At 36.9% G+C, this 25,010-nt stretch overlaps 1 protein-coding gene across 9 annotated transcripts in view; it reads left to right on the top strand.

Annotated features, from left to right (window-relative positions):
- Window positions 1-25,010, top strand: part of DMD (dystrophin) — a 2,324,635-nt gene that overhangs the window by 717,207 nt on the left and 1,582,418 nt on the right. For all 9 annotated transcript variants that reach the window (XM_045994540.1, XM_045994546.1, XM_045994545.1 and 6 more), the window contains exons 10-11: window positions 19,435-19,623; window positions 20,549-20,730. In XM_045994540.1, the coding sequence (XP_045850496.1) occupies window positions 19,435-19,623; window positions 20,549-20,730 (371 nt within the window). The remainder of the gene's footprint in view (window positions 1-19,434; window positions 19,624-20,548; window positions 20,731-25,010) is intronic.

Genomic DNA, 25,010 nt, shown 5'->3' with positions numbered 1-25,010 from the left:
ATCAGGGAGGTAGAGGTTACCTCTCACTGATTACTGACAGGAGACTAACTGTTACAGATGAACAATCTGTTCTTTTGGTCTGCCTTACTCTGACCAGGTCTCAGGGGTTTAAACAGATCAGACCAGTCCCTGAGGATTCTCAGTGAGACTGGTCCAATGACAAAGGACCCTGGAATTTCTGAGTTAGTTTCACATTTCATGGGCAGCATCTTTTCCCCACCCAAGAGTGTTGTTTTAAAGAACTAAGGATCAGGATATTTTATGTTTCCTGTCCCCTTATGGCAGACAAAGTGCCCCGATCTCCAGAGGCAGAATCTACCCAGAATTAATCATCCTGACCCCCAACCCAAGGGATTAAGGGAGATCCAGTCCAATATGAGACTGCAGGAAATGCAAAGGATAGTAAGGTTTCTTTGAACATAGTAATTAGGTTCTTCTTAGATACATATTTGTGACTTAGAATTCAGCTACTCTTTTTTTTTTCCTTTTTTTTTTAGATTTATTTTTTTTTTATTTTTTTTTTTACAATTTTTTTCCCTTTTTATTTATTTTTTCAGCGTAACAGTATTCATTCTTTTTGCACAACACCCAGTGCTCCATGCAAAACGTGCCCTCCCCATCACCCACCACCTGTTCCCCCAACCTCCCACCCCTGACCCTTCAAAACCCTCAGGTTGTTTTTCAGAGTCCATAGTCTCTTATGGTTCGCCTCCCCTCCCCAATGTCCATAGCCCGCTCCCCCTCTCCCAATCCCACCTCCCCCCAGCAACCCCCAGTTTGTTTTGTGAGATTAAGAGTCATTTATGGTTTGTCTCCCTCCCAAGAATTCAGCTACTCTTTAATGAATCTTGGTAGGTATTTGGTTATGCATTTGTACATGTCATTTATGCTACGTTTTAAGAGATATGTGTTGCCTCCTGAGAAGGCTCAATTGTATTAAGAAGGTCTACATAATTATAATCAGCTTTTGTTAAACCCATGTCTTACTGGTCCTTAAACAGTGAAAACTAGATAAAGAAGGTTCAGTTGAAGAAGAGAATCAATCTTAAGAAGTCCAGTGTGTTAAAAAAGAGAGAGAGAGAGAGAGAGAAATCCAGTGTGTGAGGGGGGCACCTGGTGGCTCAGTCAGTTAAGTGTCTGCCTTTGGCTCCGGTCTGTCATGATCCCAGGATCCTGGGATGGAGTCCCACATTTTGCTCCCTGCTTGGCATGGAGTCTGCTTCTCCCTCTGCCCCTTCCCCCTACTTCTGCTCTCTCATGTCATGCTCTCTTTCTCCCTTTCTCAAATAAAGAAATAAGTAAAATCTTTAAAAAAGGAAAAGAAGTCTAGTGTGTGATAAATGGAAAGAAAGTTATTCTAAGCTTTTCTATATGTTCCTAATGATGTGAAATTGACATTACAGACATCACTTGTAATAACCCCTCAATATACATTATATAGTTTAAAGGTTTGTTTCCTCTATGACATTTTCTATTTTGTGTAGCATTTTCTAAATAATGCATTGGATTTCTTTATTATTTTAGCCTGAATTTGTTTTGTTGACATTTATATTCCTAAGGAACAATCGATATCTGTTTTATAAATAAATGTGTGCTTATGTATTTGTCATAAAACTATTAGATTCTGGAAGAACCTAAGGCAAACTCAATTAGCCATCAGTTCTAATTGTGCTTTACCTCAAGTGGTTTTTCTTTGCTTAGAGGACAGTCAGGGATGCTGTTGGCATTAAATGCAAAGGGAAACTGAAAACCAAACAGGAAGTTGATTCCGTCCACTGGGCGTACTCTTTTCTCCCCTAAGAAACTATTTCTTTGTTAAAAATGTTCATTGGGGAAGCTGATCTTCAGTTTCTTGTCTTCATAATGAAAAATGGTCAACATATCGGCAATGAATGTTTTGTATTGATCCCTGGCAAGTGATATCCCTAAGGGTAGCCTATTGTATGCTGCAAACAAAGGATTTTGAGTCCTGTAGAATGCCACAACCTCTAGTTTGGTCAAGTCAATTTTCAGGGACTGTAATGGGGGAAATCCAGCTAAGGCATATACTGTTGTATACATGAAATATCCTTGTGGATCTCATTTTGGTTAATTTTTCTAGCATTTCTAAATGCTAAATATAAATAAATATGCTGCTGACAAGGAGCAAATTTAATTATTTTGAATTTCAGCAGCCTTTCCTTCCTTATCCTTAAATTTCTTGTTGAGGTGCTAATGAGCTGTGAAAAGGCCAACTGGAAGAGAAATAAGAGCTCCAGATAATCCATACTCTGATAAACTACTCCAATGATAATTGGCAGTTTATGGTTCTTCTGGGACAGTGGGAGAAATAAACAGTGTTGGCCAAGTATGTGGAGCAACTTGTGTTAATAACATTTTAAAGAAGTTTACAAGGCAATCACAATCCTTTTAAACAAATGTCATGTGTATACCTTCAGGCCTAGGCACAATTGGATTATCTGAAAAGCTTTATAGGTCAGATTGTGTTGTATCGCAGCATTTCTAAATCAAGAGATTCTAAACTACTTGTGACTCTTTACCTTCCAGCTCAAAAGAATTTCCTTTCCTTGATTTATAGTTTCCCCAGAACAAACACACATTTGGCCTTCTTTTTCTGCTCATTTGCATGATTTGTAATCCATCCACATGTTAAGGTTTTCAATTGCTGCCATATAATATTCAAGGTTTAATTCATTGTTTTAATTTGTGCATTTGATGATAATTCGGTTCCCTTCCTAGTATATGAAATGAGGCCAACATATAAAAAAAACTTTTTATAGAATAAATAGAGATTTTGCAGAAAGTTTCCAAGGGTTATACAAATCAAGAAAATGCTAACTGATTCACCTCGAGAGTATTTTTAAAATATAACAAAACATTCTTTTTAAGTATAGTATGTATTATTTCAGTATGTGAAGAAAGGTATTTTATTCCTTTTGTTTCTTTCCTTTCCTTTTTTTAATAGTAGAGAAATTTGAAATACACCAATAGGCATTTTTTTTATGTTTTAATTTTTCCTTTTTCAAATTTTTATTTAAATTCCAGTTATTTAACCTGCAGTGTAGTATTAGTTTCAGGTATAGAATTTAGTGTTTCATCACTCCCAGTGTTCATCACAAGTGCCCTTACCTCCCACCACCCATTTACCCCATCGTCTCCTCTCTCCTCCAGCAGCCTCAGTTTGTTCTATATAGTTAAGAGCCTGTGTTCTGGTTTGTCTTTTATTTCCCCCCTATGTTCATAGGCATGTTTTGAATTTTGACATGCATCTGTTCAAATCAGGATTATCTATCAACAAAAAAATTCCAGTGATACAGTTATTATGTATTTTATAGTATGCATGACTTTATGTGGTGACTAAAAAATTTAAGTAAATTTTAGGGCATTGGCTAATGAAGACCACAGTAGATTAAAAAAAATCTTTATATAAATAAGTTATCTATCAAGCATACTGAAATTGTATGGCAAAATCAATCCATATAACACATGACATTAATCACAGGGGGGTCTGGGGGAGAGAAAGATTGGATGAATCACAGAATTCTATCAATAGTTCTGGAGATGTATGAGAGGCTTGTAATTATTTCACTCACCTGCAATATGGCACACTAGTATATTTTGATTCTTAAATGCAATTTTACTGTCTAGCTATCTCTGGGAAATGTTTCTTCCCCTTAAGTTATTAAAAATGTCTGGCAACATAGTTGACATTACAGCTTCTGTGAGCCAGATTCTGAGTTCATCTCCTATCTCTGTTTTTATTAACTGTGTGACCTTGTTCTAATCTCTATGAATCTGGTCTCCTTGCTTTAACATTTAGACACCATCCCTTGTGTTATAAGGTTAAACTAAGTAATTTAATGAGATGCCTACACCATACCTTAGAAATAGTAAACACTCAATATATTATACTTATGTTGTAATTATAAATTCTCTACCCATTTAGAGAATGAAGAAACACTATAAATTAGAGCATAGTCTATTTCCAGAAGGAATATATTACAATGTCTCCTCATACGTTTTTTAAAGTTAAAATTAAGAAAAATTTTATTTATCTTCTTTATCCATTCGTCTGTTGAAGGGCATCTTGGCTCTTTCCACAGTTTGGCAACTGTGGCCATTGGTGCTATGAACACTGGGGTACAGATGGCCCTTCTTTTCACTACATCTATATCTTTGGGGTAAATACCCAGTAGTGCAGTTGCAGGGTCAGAGGATAGCTCTATTTTTAACTTCTTAAGGAATCTCCACATTGTTTTCCAAAGTGGCTGTACCAACTTGCATTGCCACCAACAGTGTAAGAGGGTTCCCCTTTCTCCACATCCTCTCCAACACTTGTTTACGGTCTTGTTGATTTTGGCCATTCAACTAGTGTAAGGTGTTATCTCAATGTGGTTTTGATTTGAATCTCCCTGATGGCTTGTGATGATGAACATTTTTTCATGTGTCTGTTAGCCACCTGTATGTCTTCTTTGGTGAAGTATCTCATCATGTCTTCTGCCCATTTTTTGACATGATTATCTGTTTTTTGAGTGTTGAGTTTAAGGAGTTTTTTATAGATCTTAGATATCAGCCCTTTGTCTGTATTGTCATTTGCGAATATCTTCTCCCATTCTGTGGGTTGCCTCTTTGTTTTGTTGACTGTTTCCTTCCTTGTGCAGATGCTTTTGATCTTGATGAAGTCCCAAAAGTTCATTTTCACTTTTGTTTCCTTTGCCTTTGGAGACATGTCTTGAAAGAAGTTGCTGTGGTGGATGTTGAAGAGGTTACTGCCTATGTTCTCCTCTAGGATTTTGATGGATTTCTGCCTCACGTTGAGGTCTTTTATCCATTCTGAGTAAAATAAGTCAAGCAGAGAGAGTCAGTTATCATATGGTTTCACTTACTTGTGGAGCATAAGGAATAACACGGAGGACATTGGGAGAAGGAGAGAAGGGAGTTGGGGGAAATCGGAGGAGGAGACATACCATGTGAGCTCATGGACTCTGAGGAGCAAACTGAGGGTTTTGGAGGGGAGGTGGGTGGGGGGCTAGGTGAGCCTAGTGGTGGATATTAAGGAGGACATGTGTTGCATGGAGCACTGTGTGTGATGCATAAACAATGAATCTTGGAACACTGGAAAAATAAATAAAGTTAAAAAAGAAAAATCATTTAAAAGAAAAAATTATTAATGTATAATATACAGGTTTTCAGATGATTTACTATAATATATGGCACTTGATATCCTCAGTGGCAAGTCAGAGATCTTCAATAGGATAGGTTGGTAGTGGGGCCCTCCCCTAGCTATTAGTATCACCAGTATTGTGGATGCATTGCCATGCATGTGAACAGTTATGTGGGTTTATAGATTGTGTTATCTTAAGTAGTAGAATACTTACAATATTTTGCAGTGAAATGGAAGTGTCCTAGAAATTATTTTTTACCACACAGAAGTGTTCCAGTTATCTTATGGCAAAACAGTTGAAAAAAGTTACGTGTTTTCTTTCACAAAAAGACAAGTGTTCCAAATATGCTGAACATTTCCATGTTGGCAAGTGGCTCTGAAGACTGTTATTTCACAGACATCTCCAAAAGCAGGAAAAACACTTGATCTCTCCTTTCAAGGCAAAGTTCTATACTCACAGTGATTAAGAAAGAAACTGCATTTTGTAAGAAATTCACGCTATGGAGAGAGCATTTTAAAAGAGGGCATTTGGTAATATTCTCATCATGAGTTTGTCCTTATAAAAGTTTTCACAGGTACCTATAGAAACTTGAAGGCAACATTTAATTTTTTTAAGAATATTATTAATAAAATGTTTCCCTGATGTTTTGAATCCATATTATAAGTGTAAAAATGTCTTCATTTGATGTTGAAGAAATTCTGACTTAGATGACAAAAGATTAAGTCTTTGTACCCAGATTTTTTTAAAGATTTTTTTTTATTCATGAGAGAGAAAGAAAGAAAGAGGCAGAGGGAGAAACAGGCTCCCCACTGAGCAGGGAGCCCGATGCAGGATTTGATCCTAGGACCCCAGGATCATGACCTGAGCTGAAGATAGATGCTTAACCATCTGAGTCACCTAGGCACCCAGATTTGTAATAATACCTTATGGATTGGGTGAAAAGTGAGTAGGGCAGCTAAGTTGAATCAGTCCTCAGCACTGGGTGTTGTGCAAAAAGAATGAATACTGTTACGCTGAAAAAATAAATAAAATGAGGAAAAAAAAAAAAAAAAAAAAAAAAAAAAAAAAAAAAAAAAACTGGTATTGAACACAAAGTGATTAAAAAAGTGGAATATGGGGGCTCAGTGGGTTAAAGTGTTTGCTTTAGGCTCGGGTCATGTTCCCAGGGTCCTGGGATGAGATTTGCATCAGGCTCTCTCTGCTCAGCAGGGAGCCTGCTTCCCTTCCTCTCTCTCTCACTCTCTGCCTGTCTCTTTGCCTACTTGTGATCTCTGTCTGTCAGAAAATAAATAAAATCCTTTTTAAAAAAGTGGAATATGCACTCATAAATACTACTTTGATAAAGATGAGCAATTTATAAAATTGGAAAGCATGATCGTAAGGCATCAGGAAGTCTTTAGGAGCAGACATTTGGATTAGGACTTGACAGAGAATACAATTTTAAAAACTTATGAAGTACTACATGCTGGCTAACTGAACATAATAAAAAATAAAATGGTTTGATATCCAATAAATTAATAAATAAATAAATATTTTTGGGAAGTGTTTTTTTTTTAATGTTTGTAGTAGAAAAAGACAAGTAAGAAGGTGAAACATGCCAAATGTGTGATTTATAGATGTCTAGAACCCTGAGACAGAGAATGGAAGGAAATATCTGAGTCCATTACACAATAGAGTATGAGTTTGGGGCTTTATATTAAGAGTAAAATCACTGGTTGATTGCATACAAGAATAACATACTCACTATAAATGTTGCAACTGTTCCCAAGTTGGGTTGAAGTAACCAAAAGAGGAGAGGGAATCAATTTGGAGAAAATGTGATTAATGTAGTTCTTGTGTTGTTTCAGGGCCTGGCCTCTCATCACTGGTGACATTTGGGACCCAATCGTGTTTTGTTGGTGGAGGGGGGTGTGAGTAGTGACTACCATACCTGAGCTGCTGCTGAGCAGTACACTGTAGAATGCTTAGCCGAGTTCCTCATCACGACCCACTAAATGCCTTAGCCATCAGTAGCACCCTCCATTTCAGGAGTGACCATCAGAACTGTCTCCACATATTGTCAAATATTCCCAAGAGGGCAAAATATCTCCTGGTGGAAATCCAGTGTTTTAGGGTGATGCCACCAGGAATATAAAAGAAGAGTGACCGTGAAGTCCATTGTAAAGGATGTTGCTCTCTGGACAGTTTTCAACCAAAGTGCTGAAGGAAAAACAGGACATCACTTCAATAATAAGAAAAGTTAAAAAAAAAAAACCAACAAAAAACTCCACACAGGTCTTTGACTTGTGTTTTCCGTGTCAACCTCACTCAGCGCTCTGTATTGCTTTCCTGATCAATATTCCATTGCCTCATTTTATAATATATACATAATACCCTTAAATCCTTTTTTAAAGTGTCTTTCCAGCATCAGAAGTGATTCCTCATAGGCTGTTAGCCCACCCTGACTTTGCAGCTTTTACTTCAAGATACGAGAAGAAATGTTAGTACAACAAGGGATAAAACCTTGTCAGAAGTTTCCACATTTTTTATTTCTATCACTTGCCGTGAGCCCATATGCATACTTCTCAGTTCTCTGAGCCTTAGATTAAAAGCTTTAATTGTCAACAAGACCCTGAAGTATAAACCTTGAAGCATGCTCACTCCTGTTTAGGAGCCAATGAGAAAATTGAAGAACTGCCCGTTGCGTTCAGCTGAATCTCTGCATGCACCTTCTAGTCCACCTGCACCAACTGGGTGGAAGACTGCTGGTCTTTGTTGCTTGCCTCGAGGTAGATGGCAGAATTTGCACCTGTTAATGAAATTTACCCGGATTTTTCCCAGGGCTTGACACCATTAGCATCTTCCTTGCAAATGCCATACTTTAAAAGCCTTAAACAAAGGTTCTTTCCCTCAAGACAATAGGGAGACAAATAGTACACTACTAAGGCAGCAGGTGCTATAAACCTGGTGTGCCCTTTCTTCTCTCTGCTCTGACATAGAAAGATGCAGTAACTCTGATCTAATTCCCTCAGGAAAAAAAATGACCTAATATTAATAAAAAGTAAGATGGGAAATTGTTATCTGGCAGGTGCTAAGAGATTCATTATTTTATTCAACAAAAATCTTTTGTGTTCTACTATATGTCAGACACAGGATAGTGAACAGAATAAACAAGGGTATACTCATGGAGCTTACTATGAGGGTTTTTCACCCTTTCAGAAACAAGGAGACAAAAGCTTATAAAACAAATAAAGAAAAAAATTAAAGAATTTAGTGATACATCTGAAAGGTGATGGAATAATTCAAGAAGCTGGTGCACCTGAAGCTAGTGGAAATAACCATGGTGTCTGAGGGAAAATGACCTATTTAGCAAAACTGTGTTAATTCACTTGAATATTTTTTATAACCTAAATAAATCTATATAAAATCAAACCCCCTCTCTTTTTAATTGAAGTATAGTTGACACACAATATTACATTAGTTTCAGATGTACAACAGAGTGATTTAACAACTCTATACATTATGCTTTGGTCACCATGGGTGTAGCTACTATCTTTGACCATATAATGCTATTATGATACCTTTGACTTATACTCTCTGTGCTGTACCTTTCTTTTTTTTTTTAAGATTTTATTTATTTATTTGATAGACAGAGATTGCAACTAGTCAGAGAGGCAGGCAGGGAGAGAGAGGAGGAAGCAGGCTCCCTGCTGAGCAGAGAGCCCGATGTGGGACTTGATCCCAGGACCCTGGGATCATGACCTGAGCTGAAGGCAGAGGCTTTAACCCACTGAGCCACCCAGGCGCCCCTCTGCTGTACCTTTCATCCCATGAATTCCTTGTTCTATAACTGGAAGCCTGTATCTTGCAATCCCCTTCACCCGTGTTACCCATCCCCCCAGGCCTCTCCCCTCTGGCAACCACCAATTTGTTCTTTTTGAATTAGTCTTATTTTCTTGGGTAAATACCTAGTAGGGGAATTACTGCATTATATGGTATTTCTATATGGTATTTCTATTTTTAATTTGTCAAGGACCATCCATAGTGTTTTTCATAGTGGTTGCACCAATTTAAATTCTCACCAACAGTGCACAAGCATTCCTTTTCCTCCGTGTCCTTGACAACACTTGTTTTTTTTTTCTTTTTTAATTCTAGCCATTCTGACAGGTGTGAGGTGTTATCTCATTGTGGTTGCAATTTGCATTGCCCTGATGATGAGTGATGTTGAGCATCCTTTCATGTGTGTGTTGTCCACCTGTATGTCTTTTTTGGAAAATGTCTCTTTAGATCCTCTGTCCCTTTTTAAATTAGATTGTTTGTTGTTTTGGTGTTGAGTTGTATAGAGTTTTTATATAGTTTGGATATCAACCCCTTATCGGGTATATCATTTGCAGATATGTTCTCCTGTTCGGTAGGTTGACTTGTTTTTGGTTTTGGTTTTGGTTTTTTTTTTTTTTTTGACAAAAACCAAAACACAGTTTAAAATTTTAATAATTTTTATGTTCAATTAGACACTGTATAGCACATAATTAGCCCTGAATGCGGTGTTCAGTTATTCATTAGTTAATTATAACACCCAGAGCTCATCACAACATGTGCCCTCCTCAATACCCTGTTACCCTTTGTTGATGATTTCCTTCACTGTGCAAAAGCTTTTTGTTTTGGTGTCCTCCCAATAGTTTTTTTGTTTGCTTGTTTCCCTTGCCTAAGGAGACCTATATAGAAAAGTGTTGCTTACTTAAAAAGAGGTTACCTACTGCCTTTGTTTTCTTCTAGGAGTTTTATGGTTTAAGTCTCATATTTAGATAACCTTCCTTTTGTTGCTATTACTTCTTCCTTCTCTATTCTGTGTTGCACTAAGAACAGTAACACAATGGAAGCGATTTTATAAAGGTTGAATGGGAAGGGGTGATGCTGAATGTTAATAAAAAGTCTGTGTATATTATCTTTGAGCCTTACAATACTTTATAAGTTAATAGTGTCATATCTCTTTGCAGGGGTGTACCAGGAATCTGAGGTTAAACTGCTTTGTCAAACACACACTACTTAAAAATTCCAGAGCCCCAGGAATTTGAACTCAAGTTTATCTTACTCCAACGTGAGGCTGACTTGAAGTTCCCTGAGGGCAGGCACTGGTTGTCTGTACCATGATGCCTTTGAGACATTGCTACATACAGGGCAAGGATGGAGCCAGGGAAGGCATTGAAATTTTGTGAGAAGATACTAGTTTGGACATGCAGTAGAGTGCGAAAACAACCTGCTAGCATCAGTTTGAGGCAGAGAGCTTGGTCAGAAAAGAGATAATCAAGTTCCAGATTCTATGAAAAGAAATGATTCTGTGAAATAAAAGCTTAAAAAAAAGGAAATAATAATTTTATTATTTGTTTGTTTGTTTTTATCGAGATGTAATATAACATCATATTAGTTTTAAATGTACACCACCTGCATACAACATAATGATTCACAATGAAAAGATTGCCAGTATTCTGTGAAATGGAATGACTGGTATTCACAATGAAATGATTCCATGAAAAGGCATGAGATTTAAAATGGGAAGCAAATAGATTATAGGAGATGGCAGAGTGCAGCCTGAGGGTCAAAATCAGTCTGCCACCTGTTTTTTTTTTAATAAATAAAGTTTTATTGGAACAACTCCAAGCTCATTCACTTATATATTATTACAATTTCTTTTGTGCTACAGTCTACAATGATAGAGCTCAGTAGGTGCAACTGGATTGCAGTGGGATTCAGTACTGAATATATTCATTATCTGGCCTTTTACAGAAAAATTTTAAGGTTTAAGGATCCTTGGATTATATAATAGGAAGAATAAGATTATCCATTAAAATATTAAATGAAAAGGTTTCAAACCATTGACTCTGAAATTGTGGAAGTGAAGAAAAGAAAAAAAAAGCATAGATAAATTTTCAAGGCAAAATTTATTAGCTGAATTATAAGCTGAATAGAATGGCTTTGACTATCTCTTATCAACTTTTCCTTTTAGCTTTCTTTAAATGGACTCATCTTATGTCCTTGTCATAAGACAACTTGTAATACAGTTGCCATTTGAAATTGAAATCCTTGGGGCACCTGGGTGGCTCAGTTGTTTAAGTGTCTACCTTCAGCTCAGATCATGATCCCAGGATCCTGGGATGGAGCCCTGACTTAGGCTCCCTGCTCATCGGGAAGCCTGCTTCTCCCTCTCCCTCTCTCACTCCTTGTGTTCCCTCTCTCGCTGTGTCTCTCTCTGTCAAATAAATAAAAGCTTAAAAGGAAAGTGAAAGTGACTAAGGAGATTTGAGTTAGAATATTAGTTCAATAACATTTCTTTTTAGTGAACCTGAGCTATAACTTACCCTAATAATGTTATTATTTGTTTGTTTTTATTGAAATGTAATATAACATCATATTAGTTTTAAGTGTACACCACCTGCATACAACATAATGATTCACAATATTGTAAAATGACAATAATTGTTTATTTAACACCTATCACTACACAGAGTTACAGATAAATTATATATATGTATATATATGTGTATTATTTTACTTTTAAGAAGTCTTACTAAGATATTTTATGGACATACTGTTTCATAGATTCTTTATTTTTTAATTTAAATCCAATTCATTAACATAGAGTGTATTATTAGTTTCAGAGGTAGAGTTCACTGATTCTTCAGTTGCATATCGCATCAGTGCTCATTACATCAAGTGCCCTTCTTAGTGCCTGTTGCCCAGTTATCCCATCCCCTTCCATCTCCCTGTTTCATAGATTTTGAACTTATTTTCTTTATTAATAGAGATGTATCAAATTATGGTAAAGATATGTATTTGTAATCCAATCAAGTTGGTTTGAAATCAGAGAAGAGCAAATAAACATTGTGAGTCTTGGCATATTCTTTAATTTTTCTGCTCCCACTCATCCTGCTATGATCTGTCATGCTGATTTGATGTGGTAAAAAATGATATAGTGCACGTTAAGTGCCTAGCAAATTGACTGACACTAAGTGCCCAATAAATAATAACAGCTGTTGTTATTGCTCTTATAGATGTTGTTGTTGTTATGATTGTTATTTTAATATCGCCTTAACAGCAGACCATATTTTTTTTCTAAATCCTCATTAGGGCTTAACATGGAACTGAATTTTAGACATAAGCAGTATTAAAAATCACCTATTTAATGGTATGATTAGATTGAATGTCATGTACAGTGTTGCATGATGGATTAATTTCTCATAAATCACTTCTGTAGTCATTTTTTTATACTTTAAATAATACTCTGGTTTACATGTTATATCTCTGGGGGAAACAGTGGAAATGTGGTGAGAATTTTTCCACATACTAATCCTGGTTCCTGTGAACTATTCTCCTGTTATTTAGTAAAAGAACCACTTGGCTATCCCTCTGTAATCCTTCAGCTTTTAAATAATCTTTCACTGAAGCATAAAAAGATTATAGAATGCATCAAAAAATTCACCATCCATGCATTGAATTGACTCTGTAAAAAAGTATGACACATTTAAAGGGGCTATGAGGTAAAATTTTCAAATGTTCTTGAAGTGTTTATGCCTTCAAGAACAATAAAACTGTTTTTATCCAGGTTAAAAATCCTTTCACACTTTAAAGTTGCATTTGGGGAAGTTGCCAAAATAGATTGGTTTCAACAGAAATATAAAACTACTGAGTAATAGATTGTGCCCTCTGGAAACGTCCCAGCTATTTTTCTAAGAGCTTTGTGGTTTGCTGAATTGCTGGTTTCACTACCTATATGTAGCCATTTGATGACTTATCTCAGTTTGAATTGCCAAAATCATGCTTCTAAAAATACACATAACTCATTCAACTGTGTTTCCTCATAAAAGGCATTTGCCATTTCAATGAACATTGGTCCCCAAATACAGGCATTGTGGAACATTTCTTGGAAACTAGAATGTGCTTAGCATTTTATATGCATCATCTCATATAATCTTTTTAACAGTCCTATGGAGGTATATTTTTATTTTCTTTGTTTGACAGATGGGGAAACTGAGATGCCTAGAGGTTCAATAACTTACTTACCCAAGATCAGACAAATAGTAAACCGGGTTTAAAAAAAAGTTATGCATGGAGTAGTGACAAGGCTGTTGCTCTATATTTTATTATATATAGTTTATATATATATATATATATATATATATATATATGTATATATATATATATAATTATATATAGTTTCTGTCACTGGAAATCAGTTTCCAGACGTTTGTCCTAGACATTGCAGGATTCACATAGATTCATTTGTCTTCTTTCATTACTTCATTTTCTCCTCTCTACTCTTCCACCTTTATGCAATAGCACCACCTTCACCATCTTCAAGGAGCATAGGTGACAAAAATCTGTTAAGTCTTCACATAAAAATGCAATCATTAAGCCTCAAGTCTGTGGGTAATGTTGAATAAATTTTAATGTTCTTAATGTTGAAAACAACCAGAATTGTTTCATCCATCCATTGTTATGCCTCTCATCTGAATCATTATTTGCCCAATGTTCTTCAGAGAAACATAAACTACTGTGATAAAGACAGAAATTAAAATAAGATTGAAGCCTGGGGGAGGAATATTTCCAGTTGATGATACTGGCATCTTCCTTCATGAAATGATTGGTACCTCTTCCTTATGCATAGATGGTCTATGAAAAGCAAAGATCAAGTTTCCTCGAAAATTTTCTTGGATGCCATTATATGTATGAACTAGCCACAAGGTTAGGTGAAATATGAAACACTTTGGCAAAGAATATGTATTTTGGTGAGCTGAAACTAAAAGTGTTAGCCTCTCTATGTATCTCTAAGTTCTGTCTTTGTTGGGGGAGGTCATTGAGAGGACATGACTGCCTGTTGACCCCTGATCTGGACCTTGACAGTTGGAGGCCCTTTGTCCCTTCACACCCTCCCCGACTTGGAATGTGTATTCCACTTGCCCTCCCCACTTCTAGAGCTGCTCCAAGGATGCAGCCTTGAGAAAGAGATTTAATGTTGAGCCCATCCAGACAGTATATGTGACTGAACATTGTTAAAGTTTCTATATAAATAAGACTTGTATGTAAGTTCCCTTGCTTATTAAACTTGCCACCTATGAACCTGGAGTGGCCTACAGCTTTATTTGGTCTGTACCAGCCCTCCACATATAGGGATCAATTTTGGATTACACCTGGAAAGTTCTCGAGGATCTTGGGAACCACCATTGTTAAGGATGGATTTATAAGGAATGTGTTTTGTACCGTGGGTTCTACTGAAAATGTGCAAAGGTGAAATTCAAGTACATTTCTTCTGTCATGGGTTTTCCCATGCTGAAATTCTTTTTTTTTTTTTAAGATTATTTATTTATTTATTTGACAGAGAGAGATCACAAGTAGACAGAGAGGCAGGCAGACAGAGAGAGAGGGAAGCAGGCTTGCTGCTGAGCAGAGAGCCCCATGCGGGACTCGATCCCAGGACCCTGAGATCATGACCTGAGCCGAAGGCAGCGGCTTAACCCACTGAGCCACCCAGGCGCCCCCCATGCTGAAATTCTTGAACAGTTTCCAATTTTGTTTCATGAACTACAGAAAATGATATTTTCATCTTGATCTACAACATATATATCGACACATAGATATGTGTATCTGAAATTAAAAACTCACAAAACAATATTAATCCTTAATATAAATGACATAGACTTATTTATTTTATTTAATTTTAAATAGAATATTCCTGGTCATGACCCATTAAATATTCCTTATCATGCCCCACTAAAATGATTTCATGAATCACTGATGGATCATGAGTAACAAATTTGAGAAATAGTGATCTAGACAAAGAAAGAATTACTCAGAGCCCAGCTGACAATTTTAACCATAATCATGTATATGTGTAGAATTGAATTTATGGATGTAAATAATGATTAATTGAGTTATTTGTGTTATTTTACACAGCCTATTCATGTTTGAGTTTAGCTTTAATAAGGCTCTCTCTGCAAAGTTTTTATGAACATCCTCAAACAAAACTTCTATATTCAGAATTTATGAGTACTAGACATCATGTCTTTGACTATAATCATTTGACTTTTAAAATTGTCTCTAAAATTTCAAGCCTCTGTAAATATCAGTAAATCATGAAGTGTTTTTTTTAATTTCTGTTGAAGTGGGGTTGGCATATAATATTATACTAGTTTCAGGTGTACTACTAGTGATTTGACATTTATATAGATTATGAAATGATCACCATAATAAGTCTAGTTACCATCTGTCACCAGTGTTACAGTATTGACTGTATTCCCTATACTGTACTTTACATCCCTGTGACTTATGCATTTTATAACTGGAAGTTTGTACCTTTTTGTCCTCTTCACCTATTTCACCCATCCTCCCCTCCCTACTGACCACCACCAGTTTGTTTTCTGTATTTATCACTCTGTTTCCGTTTTGTATTTTAGATTCCACATATAAGTGAAGTCATACAGTATTTGTCTTTCTCTGTTTGACTTATTTCACTTAGCATAATACCCTCTAGGTCCACCCGTGTTGTCACAAGTGGCAAGATTTCCTTCTCTTTTATGCCCGAGTGATATTCCATTGTGTATATATGTCACATCTTCTTTATCCACTTATCTGTTGATGGGAATGTTTACTTTTCTAATCCAAATCGTACAGTGGGAAAAAGTAGTGTTGTGTTACTTGAGCAATAGTATTGTTTACAATTGATCATTTCAAAGAAGATAATTTGAAATCAAAAGAATGAATACTGTTACACTGAAAAAATAAATAAAATGAAAAAAAAAGATCATTAATGATTTTTAGAACTTTTATGTAGGAGTTAGGTTGATGTTCAAGTTTCAGAAAGGTTTGATTTATTTGGTGTTTACTCATAGAAGTTTTTTGGATCACTTTTTTTCCTATACTAATTTTCTGGTTTTTGCAGTCTGACCAGTGACTGAAGAAGGTAATATTGGAACAGGTTGTGTTTCATAATGGTTCTTATGTATATAAGAATCCACAAATAATTACAGTTATCATGCACTTTATTGGGTTTTTGCACAAGGTCAGACATTCTGCTAAACACTTCATATACTCTTCTCCAATTCTTACCACAGTCTTTTTAGGAAAGTGTAATTGCTCCTGTTCTGCATAGAAAGAAACTAAGGCTAATGATGGGGCTAAGTAACCTTCCCTGGGTAACAAGACCTCACGCCAGAGTCAAGATTCAAACACTGACTGCCTCCCAGCCCTTGGGTTTTACACCCACATTCTACTGTGCATAATAATAAAACACCCATCTCCTCTCAACTGTAACCTAGAGGAGTCAAAATATCCAGGATTGAATTGCACTTTTTTTTTTAACCTACTCACAGGGCTGGCTGCATGATGTGCAGTACAGTGAAAAATGAAATATAGAATGCCTTGTTCAAAAAGCAGGAAGGAAAGAGCTATTAAAATATAAAGCCGTTTCCATTATTCCATGGTCTCTCTTTCTTGACTTGCCCTTGTGTTTTTTATTTGCTGTTTAACTTCAAACGGAATAAAGAAAATTAAAATTTTAAAGTTAGCATGAGTTTTATTGCTCATTGTTATATTGTGCAATTGCAGTTGTAAATGCAAGTATAAGACCATGTAACTCATGCGGAATCACCAGCAGTACACAATTTGTATTTTGTAGCTTATATGTGCCTATGTATTTCATTCTTAATGTGGTAACACTGCGCAACTAACTTAGCTGTTTTTATTTCACTTCTTGACGGTTGCACATCCTACTAATATTGTCTACTTTCAGCATTCAGATGAGGGAGGATCAAAAGGACACGGAACCATGGGTTGCCCTTTCCCTTTCTTTCTCTGTCATGAATTTTATCCTAAGTAGTTGACCAATACAGGAAAGAGATATGAGTAAGGAAAGATATCCTAGGGCTCTTTGGTTGTTCATGTTTTCTTGGAACTGTCTTCTTTCTGCATTGGAGGCAAGTTCTGGTTCACACAGAAAGCACAAGTTCCCGGGGTTGTTAGAGCCCTCACTCGTTTGTAGACATGCTTACCTTGCACCCGCCTCTAGTGTTGCTAGATCCCCATATGTCATGTGTCCACCAGCATTCTCTACCCATGGAACGTCAGCAACACTATATGCAAATAGGGGTGAACACACATCTTGTTCTTACTTCCTCTGCACACGTGCACACTTTGTCATCTTATTGAACTTCACTTATATTACCCACATTCAGAGATAAACTTATTAAGGATTTTAAGGTGGCAATGTCAAGAAGCAGATAAAACAAACAAGGTGTCCTTCTGAGCCTTGGGTCACCACACAGCTTCTCAGTTTGCATAACCATGAAGTTGGCCCTGTTATATACATGTCCCAGGCTACCTTTTTGTGACTTTTCTCCTCTTAATGCTGACTTTGCTATTTATTACTAATAGTACTTAGGGGTGGAGAGAAGAGATACATCATGGAATCTGTTCAGATCCCTAAGACCTTCAGAAATTTGCCTTGACCTTGAGGTGGGCCCATGGGGATAGCTCTCTCAGGGTACTTATGTTCTGTGCAAGATAGTAGAGTTGGGTGATTTTGACTTAGGATGACATATCTCTGCCAATTCTCTAGAAACAAATGAAGAGTACATCACTTGATGAAAATATTACACCACGTGCTGCCGTATGTCTTTTCATCTTATTAAGTCCTTACTTAATAGTAGAAGAAATTTATAATAATAAAGCTTTCAAGTTGGAGCATTTATCAGAAGAGCACAGTTAGGTTGGTGCTCAGTCTTATCCCACTGAGGATAAGACCCAGTGTTGGGAGGGACTAGAAATTCAAAGCAGACATGTCAGAGGAAAGCCATCAAAAGGATGGATCTTTTCCTAGGCACCATCATGCAGTCTTCCAAGTAGCTTCTGGTTCTTCTACCCTGTCTTTTGTTCCCTTTGCAGAACCCTGTTTGTTAGGGTCCAGTGTTTTCTTGCTCTCTTTGGGGGTGTACAGAAGATTCCTCTCTGAATATTTCTCCAATATCTTTTTGCTCTGCTTAACTGTATCATCAGTGTGTCTCTGTCCCTTACTTCAGGAGAAAACCCTCTCGAGTGCAGTCTTCCTTAGGATTTTTGAAGCCCAGCCACCTACCACGAGTGTATTTAACCTAAAGAAAAATTCATGCATATTTTATTACTCGCTAAAATTCTGACCATTGACAATTACCCTAATATTAAAGCAGCAGACACAGAGGTTGTCCTACGAGTTCTCTCCTGTCACTTGGTAGTACTGCTTCCATCGTTTGGGTCAGAATCCCTTCTGACACACAGCCAGGTTTAGAGGTCATTATTCCATCCTGGAAACTACCCTACCCTCTCCAGGTGATTCTTCCAAAGTCTCCATTACTTGGCTTGAGGGGAGAAGGTACAGACGTGCATAGTGCTCTAGCTAGTCCACAGGAATCTTTTCTCATTTGTTTTCTCTATCAGTCTCCCTGCTTCTTCTATACCTTTGAGCTAGGTAGTGGACTGAGGGTTGTGGGAATGGAAAACTGGTCCCCTATTGGCAGTGCCTTCAGAGGTAGCCTGGATCTTCTCTTTAGAATCATGGCCACTTTGTCCCTGTTGTTCTCAGCTTCATGGTTTCTAATGAAACGTGGAAGCAAATACTTTATATTTTACTTCTCCTAAGACGGTGTCTTGCTACTGAAACCATGGAAATAGAAGCTTAATTTATAGAAGTCATCATACTGTTAGAAATTTCAGATGTGTGAAAGAGGTATTTTTCTTTAAATTTTACCTTCTTTTCCACTAATTTTCATACTGATTACTTTTCTGCTCTTTATTTTATTTTTTTTTCTGCTCTTTAGATCTTCAGAAATATTTCATTCCCATCTCTTGGGAAGACATGTTTCCTTTAATGCCATTGCAAAAATCTGTAATAATACCATAATACCAATAATGCATATATGTAAGGGAATGAAAATATGAAGTGAGAAGAGTTACATATGGATGAAAATTAGGAGTGTTTAAAATATAACATGAGGAGATCATGTATTCATTCCTTATAATAATCCAGAAAAGCTTTAATAAAATATTAATTTGAAGTAGATTTCAACTGCCATTTAAGAATTGGGGTGTATATTTGTGAGATGTTAAAATGCAGACTGGCTCTTGTATGTGTCTGCTGTTCATGTCTCTGATAATGCAAGTGGACATTTCTAGCATTTTAAATATTTCATTTGCTTTATTGGGTAATGTATTAGAACAGTCTGCAGAGATACTAATTGTATAACACCCAATTCGTTTTATTGTTCAGCATTTGGAAGCTCCTGAAGACAAGTCATTTGGCCGTTCATTAATGGAGACTGAAGTAAACCTTGACAGTTACCAAACAGCTTTAGAAGAAGTACTCTCATGGCTTCTTTCAGCTGAGGACACATTGCAAGCTCAAGGAGAGATTTCTAATGATGTAGAAGAAGTGAAAGAACAGTTTCATACTCATGAGGTAAAGCAGAACATTGATTTATGAAACAAAGCTCATGACTTGTCATAATGGCAAGTCTCTCTTGTTATCTCAATTATTCTATAAATCCTGTGTTTTGGTAATTCACTTTTTATTTTGAGATGAAAACAAATAAATATTTATGGGCATGGGATTCCATCAGCCAGCATTTGAAGTTCTGCCTTGAAGAATGACACTTGAAGTTGCTGAGATCTGATTTCTGCCAGTGACTTATGCCAGGGATATGAGAGCCTAGCTCACTTTTCTTGGGTCAAGGCAGTGCTAAGATATAACTTACACTCCAGAGTACCTGTGTGGTATCAGGCCGTACTACGCATGCTGGGAGACTTTTCCTGAAATGACATACTCATTTGCTTTCCGCCCGGTTTCCTATCCTGTTTTCTGCTACTTTGGCTCCTTTGTGGGTCTCCCTAGGAGATTTGACTTAGTAAGTCACTTGCACACAAATCCCTATCTCAGGATCTGCTTCTCTGTGGAAGTTGACCTAAGCTAATAATTGCCCTTAATTCATATTTTAAAAAGTACTGGGGAGCACCTGGGTGGCTCAGTCAGCTAAGCGGCTGCCTTCGGCTCAAGTCATGATCCCAGGGTCCTGGGATCGAGTTCCGCATCAGGCTCCTTGTTCAGCGGGCAACCTGCTTCTCCTCCTCCCTCTGCCTGCCACTCTGCCTGCTTGTTCTCTCTCTCTCTCTCTTCTTTCTCTCTCTCTCTCTCTCTCTCTCTCTGTCAAATAAATAAAATCTTTAAAAAAAACAGTATTGGGTTTTCTTAAATTAAAAAAATGAAATCCTTTTACTGGGAATATAGTTTAAATGGGCTACAAACAAAATTACAAAAAAAAAAACAACATTCAAAACTGTAAGGATTGATCTGAAGTATCAACTTTTGTCACCTCTTTCCCTGTCAGGGGTTCATGATGGATTTAACATCCCATCAGGGACGGGTTGGTAATGTTCTACAACTGGGAAGTCAACTGATTGGAACAGGGAAATTATCAGAAGATGAAGAATGTGAAGTACAAGAACAAATGAATCTCCTAAATTCAAGATGGGAATGCCTCAGGGTAGCTAGCATGGAAAAACAAAGCAAGTAAGTCTGTGTTTTTAATTCCTAAAAATAGCAAGTTTTGGAATCTTACTATTATTTAGATGCAGTTACTTGTTTCATTTGGGATTCTCAGTTGGTTTCCCAGGCATATAGCTCTTTTTTTTAGGGATGTTTTGGTTGGATTTTTGTGTCCATTTCATTTTCTTTTTCACTTTTGTAATTAATGTGGAAATGTTGGGTAGAAAGACCATTATCTACAGAACTCTGCTTTAAAACTTGCCAAAACTGGTGTCATAGATAACATTTTTTCAGTTTTCTCCAAAAATTAAAATGTGACTCTGGAAGGCATGGAAGTATAAACGGGAAGCCATGCACATAAAATCACCTATTAGGTAAAGTTGATAGGAAACTTGCCTTCTGAAGGAAAAGCTCTCAAAATATTGAATAGTTTCTCATGTGTTTAAGTAAATCCTCTTGAAAAAAAATGTTTCTCATCCGTGTTCAGAAATCCTTATGCAACTACTGTATGGTTGTGCATTATCTTAAGAATATATATTGGCTTTATCAAAAAAGAATTTTTGAGACATTTCTGGAAATGGTGTGTTTCTTCTGAAGGTAGCAAGTAGATCTCATCATTCTGGATGTGTTGCTTTGATTTATATTGTTAGGTGTGTGTATTCATGTAGAGCCTATCGAGACAAGATAGATTTATTTTTAAATGAAAAGAAATGAAGTGCCAACCGTGGATTTGAATACATTAAGCTAAAGGAATTGTCCAAGTGCCTTAAGTTTACTTAGCTATTATTTATGAAGATTAAAAGCTTTAAAATAGGACCAAAGAAACTCATTAGATATGCTGGGAAGATTGCTATTTCAGTACTAAATTATAACGTGACAATATGAGGGGGAAAACACATTTTTAAACTCATGTCTTTTGAAAGAAAAAATAAAGCCTATATAGGATAGAATTTTCACAAATATTGGTATTCCAAATCAAGAGATACTAGTCTATACATCCTGACATTTTCCCTGCTGTGATCATTTTTTTTTAAAGATTTTATTTATTTATTTGACAGGCAGAGAGATAGGAGGAAGCAGGCTCCCTGCTGAGCGGAGAGCCCGATGCGGGGGGGGATCATGACCTGAGCCGAAGGCAGAGGCTTTAACCCACTGAACCACCCAGGTGCCCCCCTGCTGTGATCATTTTTATGATTGCAGCAAAACCTGGAAGTGAGAGTTAGACCAGCTGTATTAGAACACTCACATCAGCCCTGTATCCATGCCCAAGGGTCGACTGATTTATTACACCCATTTATCATCATAAATTATAAGATGTAGAAACTCCTACTTGTGGTCACATCCCAACCTTCTTCAGGTTACAGCTTCTATTTTTACTAAGCTGTGCAACTTAAACAAAGCAACCTCAGACAAAATTTGCTTGTCTTTAAAATCCCACACTATCGTCTCCTTCCTACCTTCTCTTTTTCCATTCTCTTCTGCAGGCTAATTACAACTGTTGTTCCTCAATCCCTGTTTTTAAATAAGACAGACAATATGGCTTCAAGTGTCCGTACCAATCAGTTAACAAATTGCGGTTTGAGACTGAGTGACAATAAAAAGTGAATTCAATCTAAAATTAAAATCACCAATTTTTAATGTTTTAAAAAACAGTTTAATAAAAAATAAAAAACCCATCTTGAAGGGATATCTACCACTAGATGATAGATGACAGCATAGATACACATACATGGACAATAGGACACACAACCATATTTATACACATGCACATGCACATACATGTGTATGTATATATACATGCACACACATGCACATATGTGTGTATGCATGTAATTTCCTTACCCCCTTCCTGCTGGAGGATGGAAAAGCTAAAATGGCAACATCAGTCCTTAGTTAAGCTTGACATCCAAAACAAGTTTGTCTTGAGGGAAGATATGGGCGCTTTGGTTTTAAACACTTTGGTTTGTGTTTAAGCTTTTGGAATGATTATTAGGAAGGTAAGGGAATCCTCTTAGTTGGCATAGTTTTTGCTAAAACACAAATTTGAAAATGAGAAACTAATAGGGTACCACTTGTTGCACATAGTCTTTTCTGGACAATTTGTTGAAATAACCATACACAAAGTATTGTTTCCCAAAGCAAATTCAGAATTCTTTTGTGAGTTTGTAAAAGTAACTCTCTTCCATTCCACTTTCACTAACTTTGTGTGTGTTCATGCATAAAACCTATTAAATTCTAAATGAGATAAGCCATTACGCAAACTATGCTGGACCTGACTCTTAATAGATTTTTTTGGAGGAACCAAAGAGCTAATTATGACAATAGAATGTTGTCAGTATTTAAAAAAAATAATCATTCCATGCTTTTACAAATTGTTACCTGTTCACTTTCTATTATCACGACCATATTGATGACTGGCTTCATATGGAACATCACCTGCTGTTTCCAAAGCTATGTAGGTGGGCATGGTAAATTGCTAGTAAACAGAAATGAATCAGTCTACATTTTTTCATCTCCTTTGCAAAGACAGAGTGTGGCTAGACCCCATTGGAAGCCATCATCTCTGCCAAAGCCTAGCTTTAGTGATGAGTGGAATGATAATTAAGGTTTAGGCATATGAGATGTAACTGAAGCCATGTTAGAATTTATTTATTTTTTTAATCAGAGGGAGAGTGAGCACAAGCAGGAGGAGTAACAGGCAGAGGGACAAGCAGGCTCCCCACTTAGCAAGGAGCCTCATGCGGGACTCAATCCAGGACCTTAGGATCCTGACCTGAGCTGAAGGCAACTGCTTAACCAGTAAAGCCACTCAGGCGTCCTTCCGTGCTAGAATTCTTAAGTTGCAATCTTATAGCAAATGTAAATAAAAAACTAGTGGGGGGGGGCGCCTGGGTGGCTCAGTGGGTTAAAGCCTCTGCTTTCGGCTCAGGTCATGATCCTAGGGTCCTGGGATCAAGCCCCACGTCGGGCTCTCTGCTCCGCAGGGAGCCTGCTTCCTCCTCTCTCTCTGCCTGCCTCTCTGCCTAGTTGTGATTTCTCTCTGTCAAATAAATAAAATACTAAAAAAAAAAAAAAAAAAACAACTAGTGGGGCGCCTGGGTGGCTCAGTGGGTTAAAGCTTCTGCCTTAGGCTCAGGTCATGATCCCAGCGTCCTGGGATCGAGCCCCGCATCAGGCTCTCTGCTCAGCGGGGACCCTGCTTCCTCCTCTCTCTCTGCCTGCCTCTCTGCCTACTTGTGATCTCTGTCTGTCAAATAAATAAATAAAAATCTTTAAAAAAGGGGCACCTGGGTGGCTCAGTGGGTTAAAGCCTCTGCCTTCGGCTCAGGTCATGATCCCGGGGTCCTGGGATCGAGCCCCACATCAGGCTCTCTGCTCCGTGGGGAGCCTGCTTCCTCCTCTCTCTCTGCCTAGTTGTGATTTCTCTCTGTCAAATAAATAAAATATTTAAAAAAATCTTAAAAAAAAAACAACTAATTGGGAATACAAATAAACTTATAACTAAAATCCGTGACTATTTACACTTGACAATTATATATATTACATACCAACATATCTGCCAGCAATAATAAAAAAATATTTGACATATATATTAAATTAATATATATATTAAATAGGTACATTCATATATATGCAAAACTCTACACACACATATACACAAATACGTGCAAGTATTAATAAACATTAATGGAGTGCTTCAAGATATCAGATACATTTCCAGCCACTAGGGATACAGCATTTAGTCATAAGAGATTAAGTTGCAGATCTCCTGGAGCTATGGAGAGACTGTTACAAAAAGGAACACAAGGGGAAGAAAGGAAGGAGAAGCATCTCTGTGTCACAGTACCTTTTAATTTCTTTAGAAAACTTATTCCTATCTGATCTTAGCCTTTGTGATCCAAGAATATTATTTCCAGGGTGTTGCCATTTAATAACTTGAATTTGAATGACAAAAAAGAATGACCATTTGTAGATGAGGAGAGTAACATTTCCAGCAGAGGGAGCAGCCAATGCTAAGGCCCTAAAAGAGGAACAACTAGCTTGTTAGAGGAAGTGAAAGGTCAAGGTGAATGGGGAGTTGCAGGCGGGAAGGTTACATGGCCAAGGTATAAAACCAGATTTAAAGAAGGATAACAGTCATGTCTTATATGGCAGTGTCAGTCAGGGTAAGAGATAAGGGCTATGAGTTCTATTGCAAGAAAAAGCCACCAGAAGTTTTTGTTTGTTTGTTTGTTTTTGTTTTTTGTTTTTTTAAAGAGATAGATTATTTATTTATTTATTTATTTATTCATTTGAGTGAGCAC

This window comes from Meles meles, chromosome X (assembly GCF_922984935.1).
Source record: "Meles meles chromosome X, mMelMel3.1 paternal haplotype, whole genome shotgun sequence".
Taxonomy (NCBI): Eukaryota; Metazoa; Chordata; class Mammalia; order Carnivora; family Mustelidae; genus Meles; species Meles meles.
Note: the sequence above shows the minus strand (reverse complement) of the source record. Positions and strands in the feature narration are given on the sequence as shown.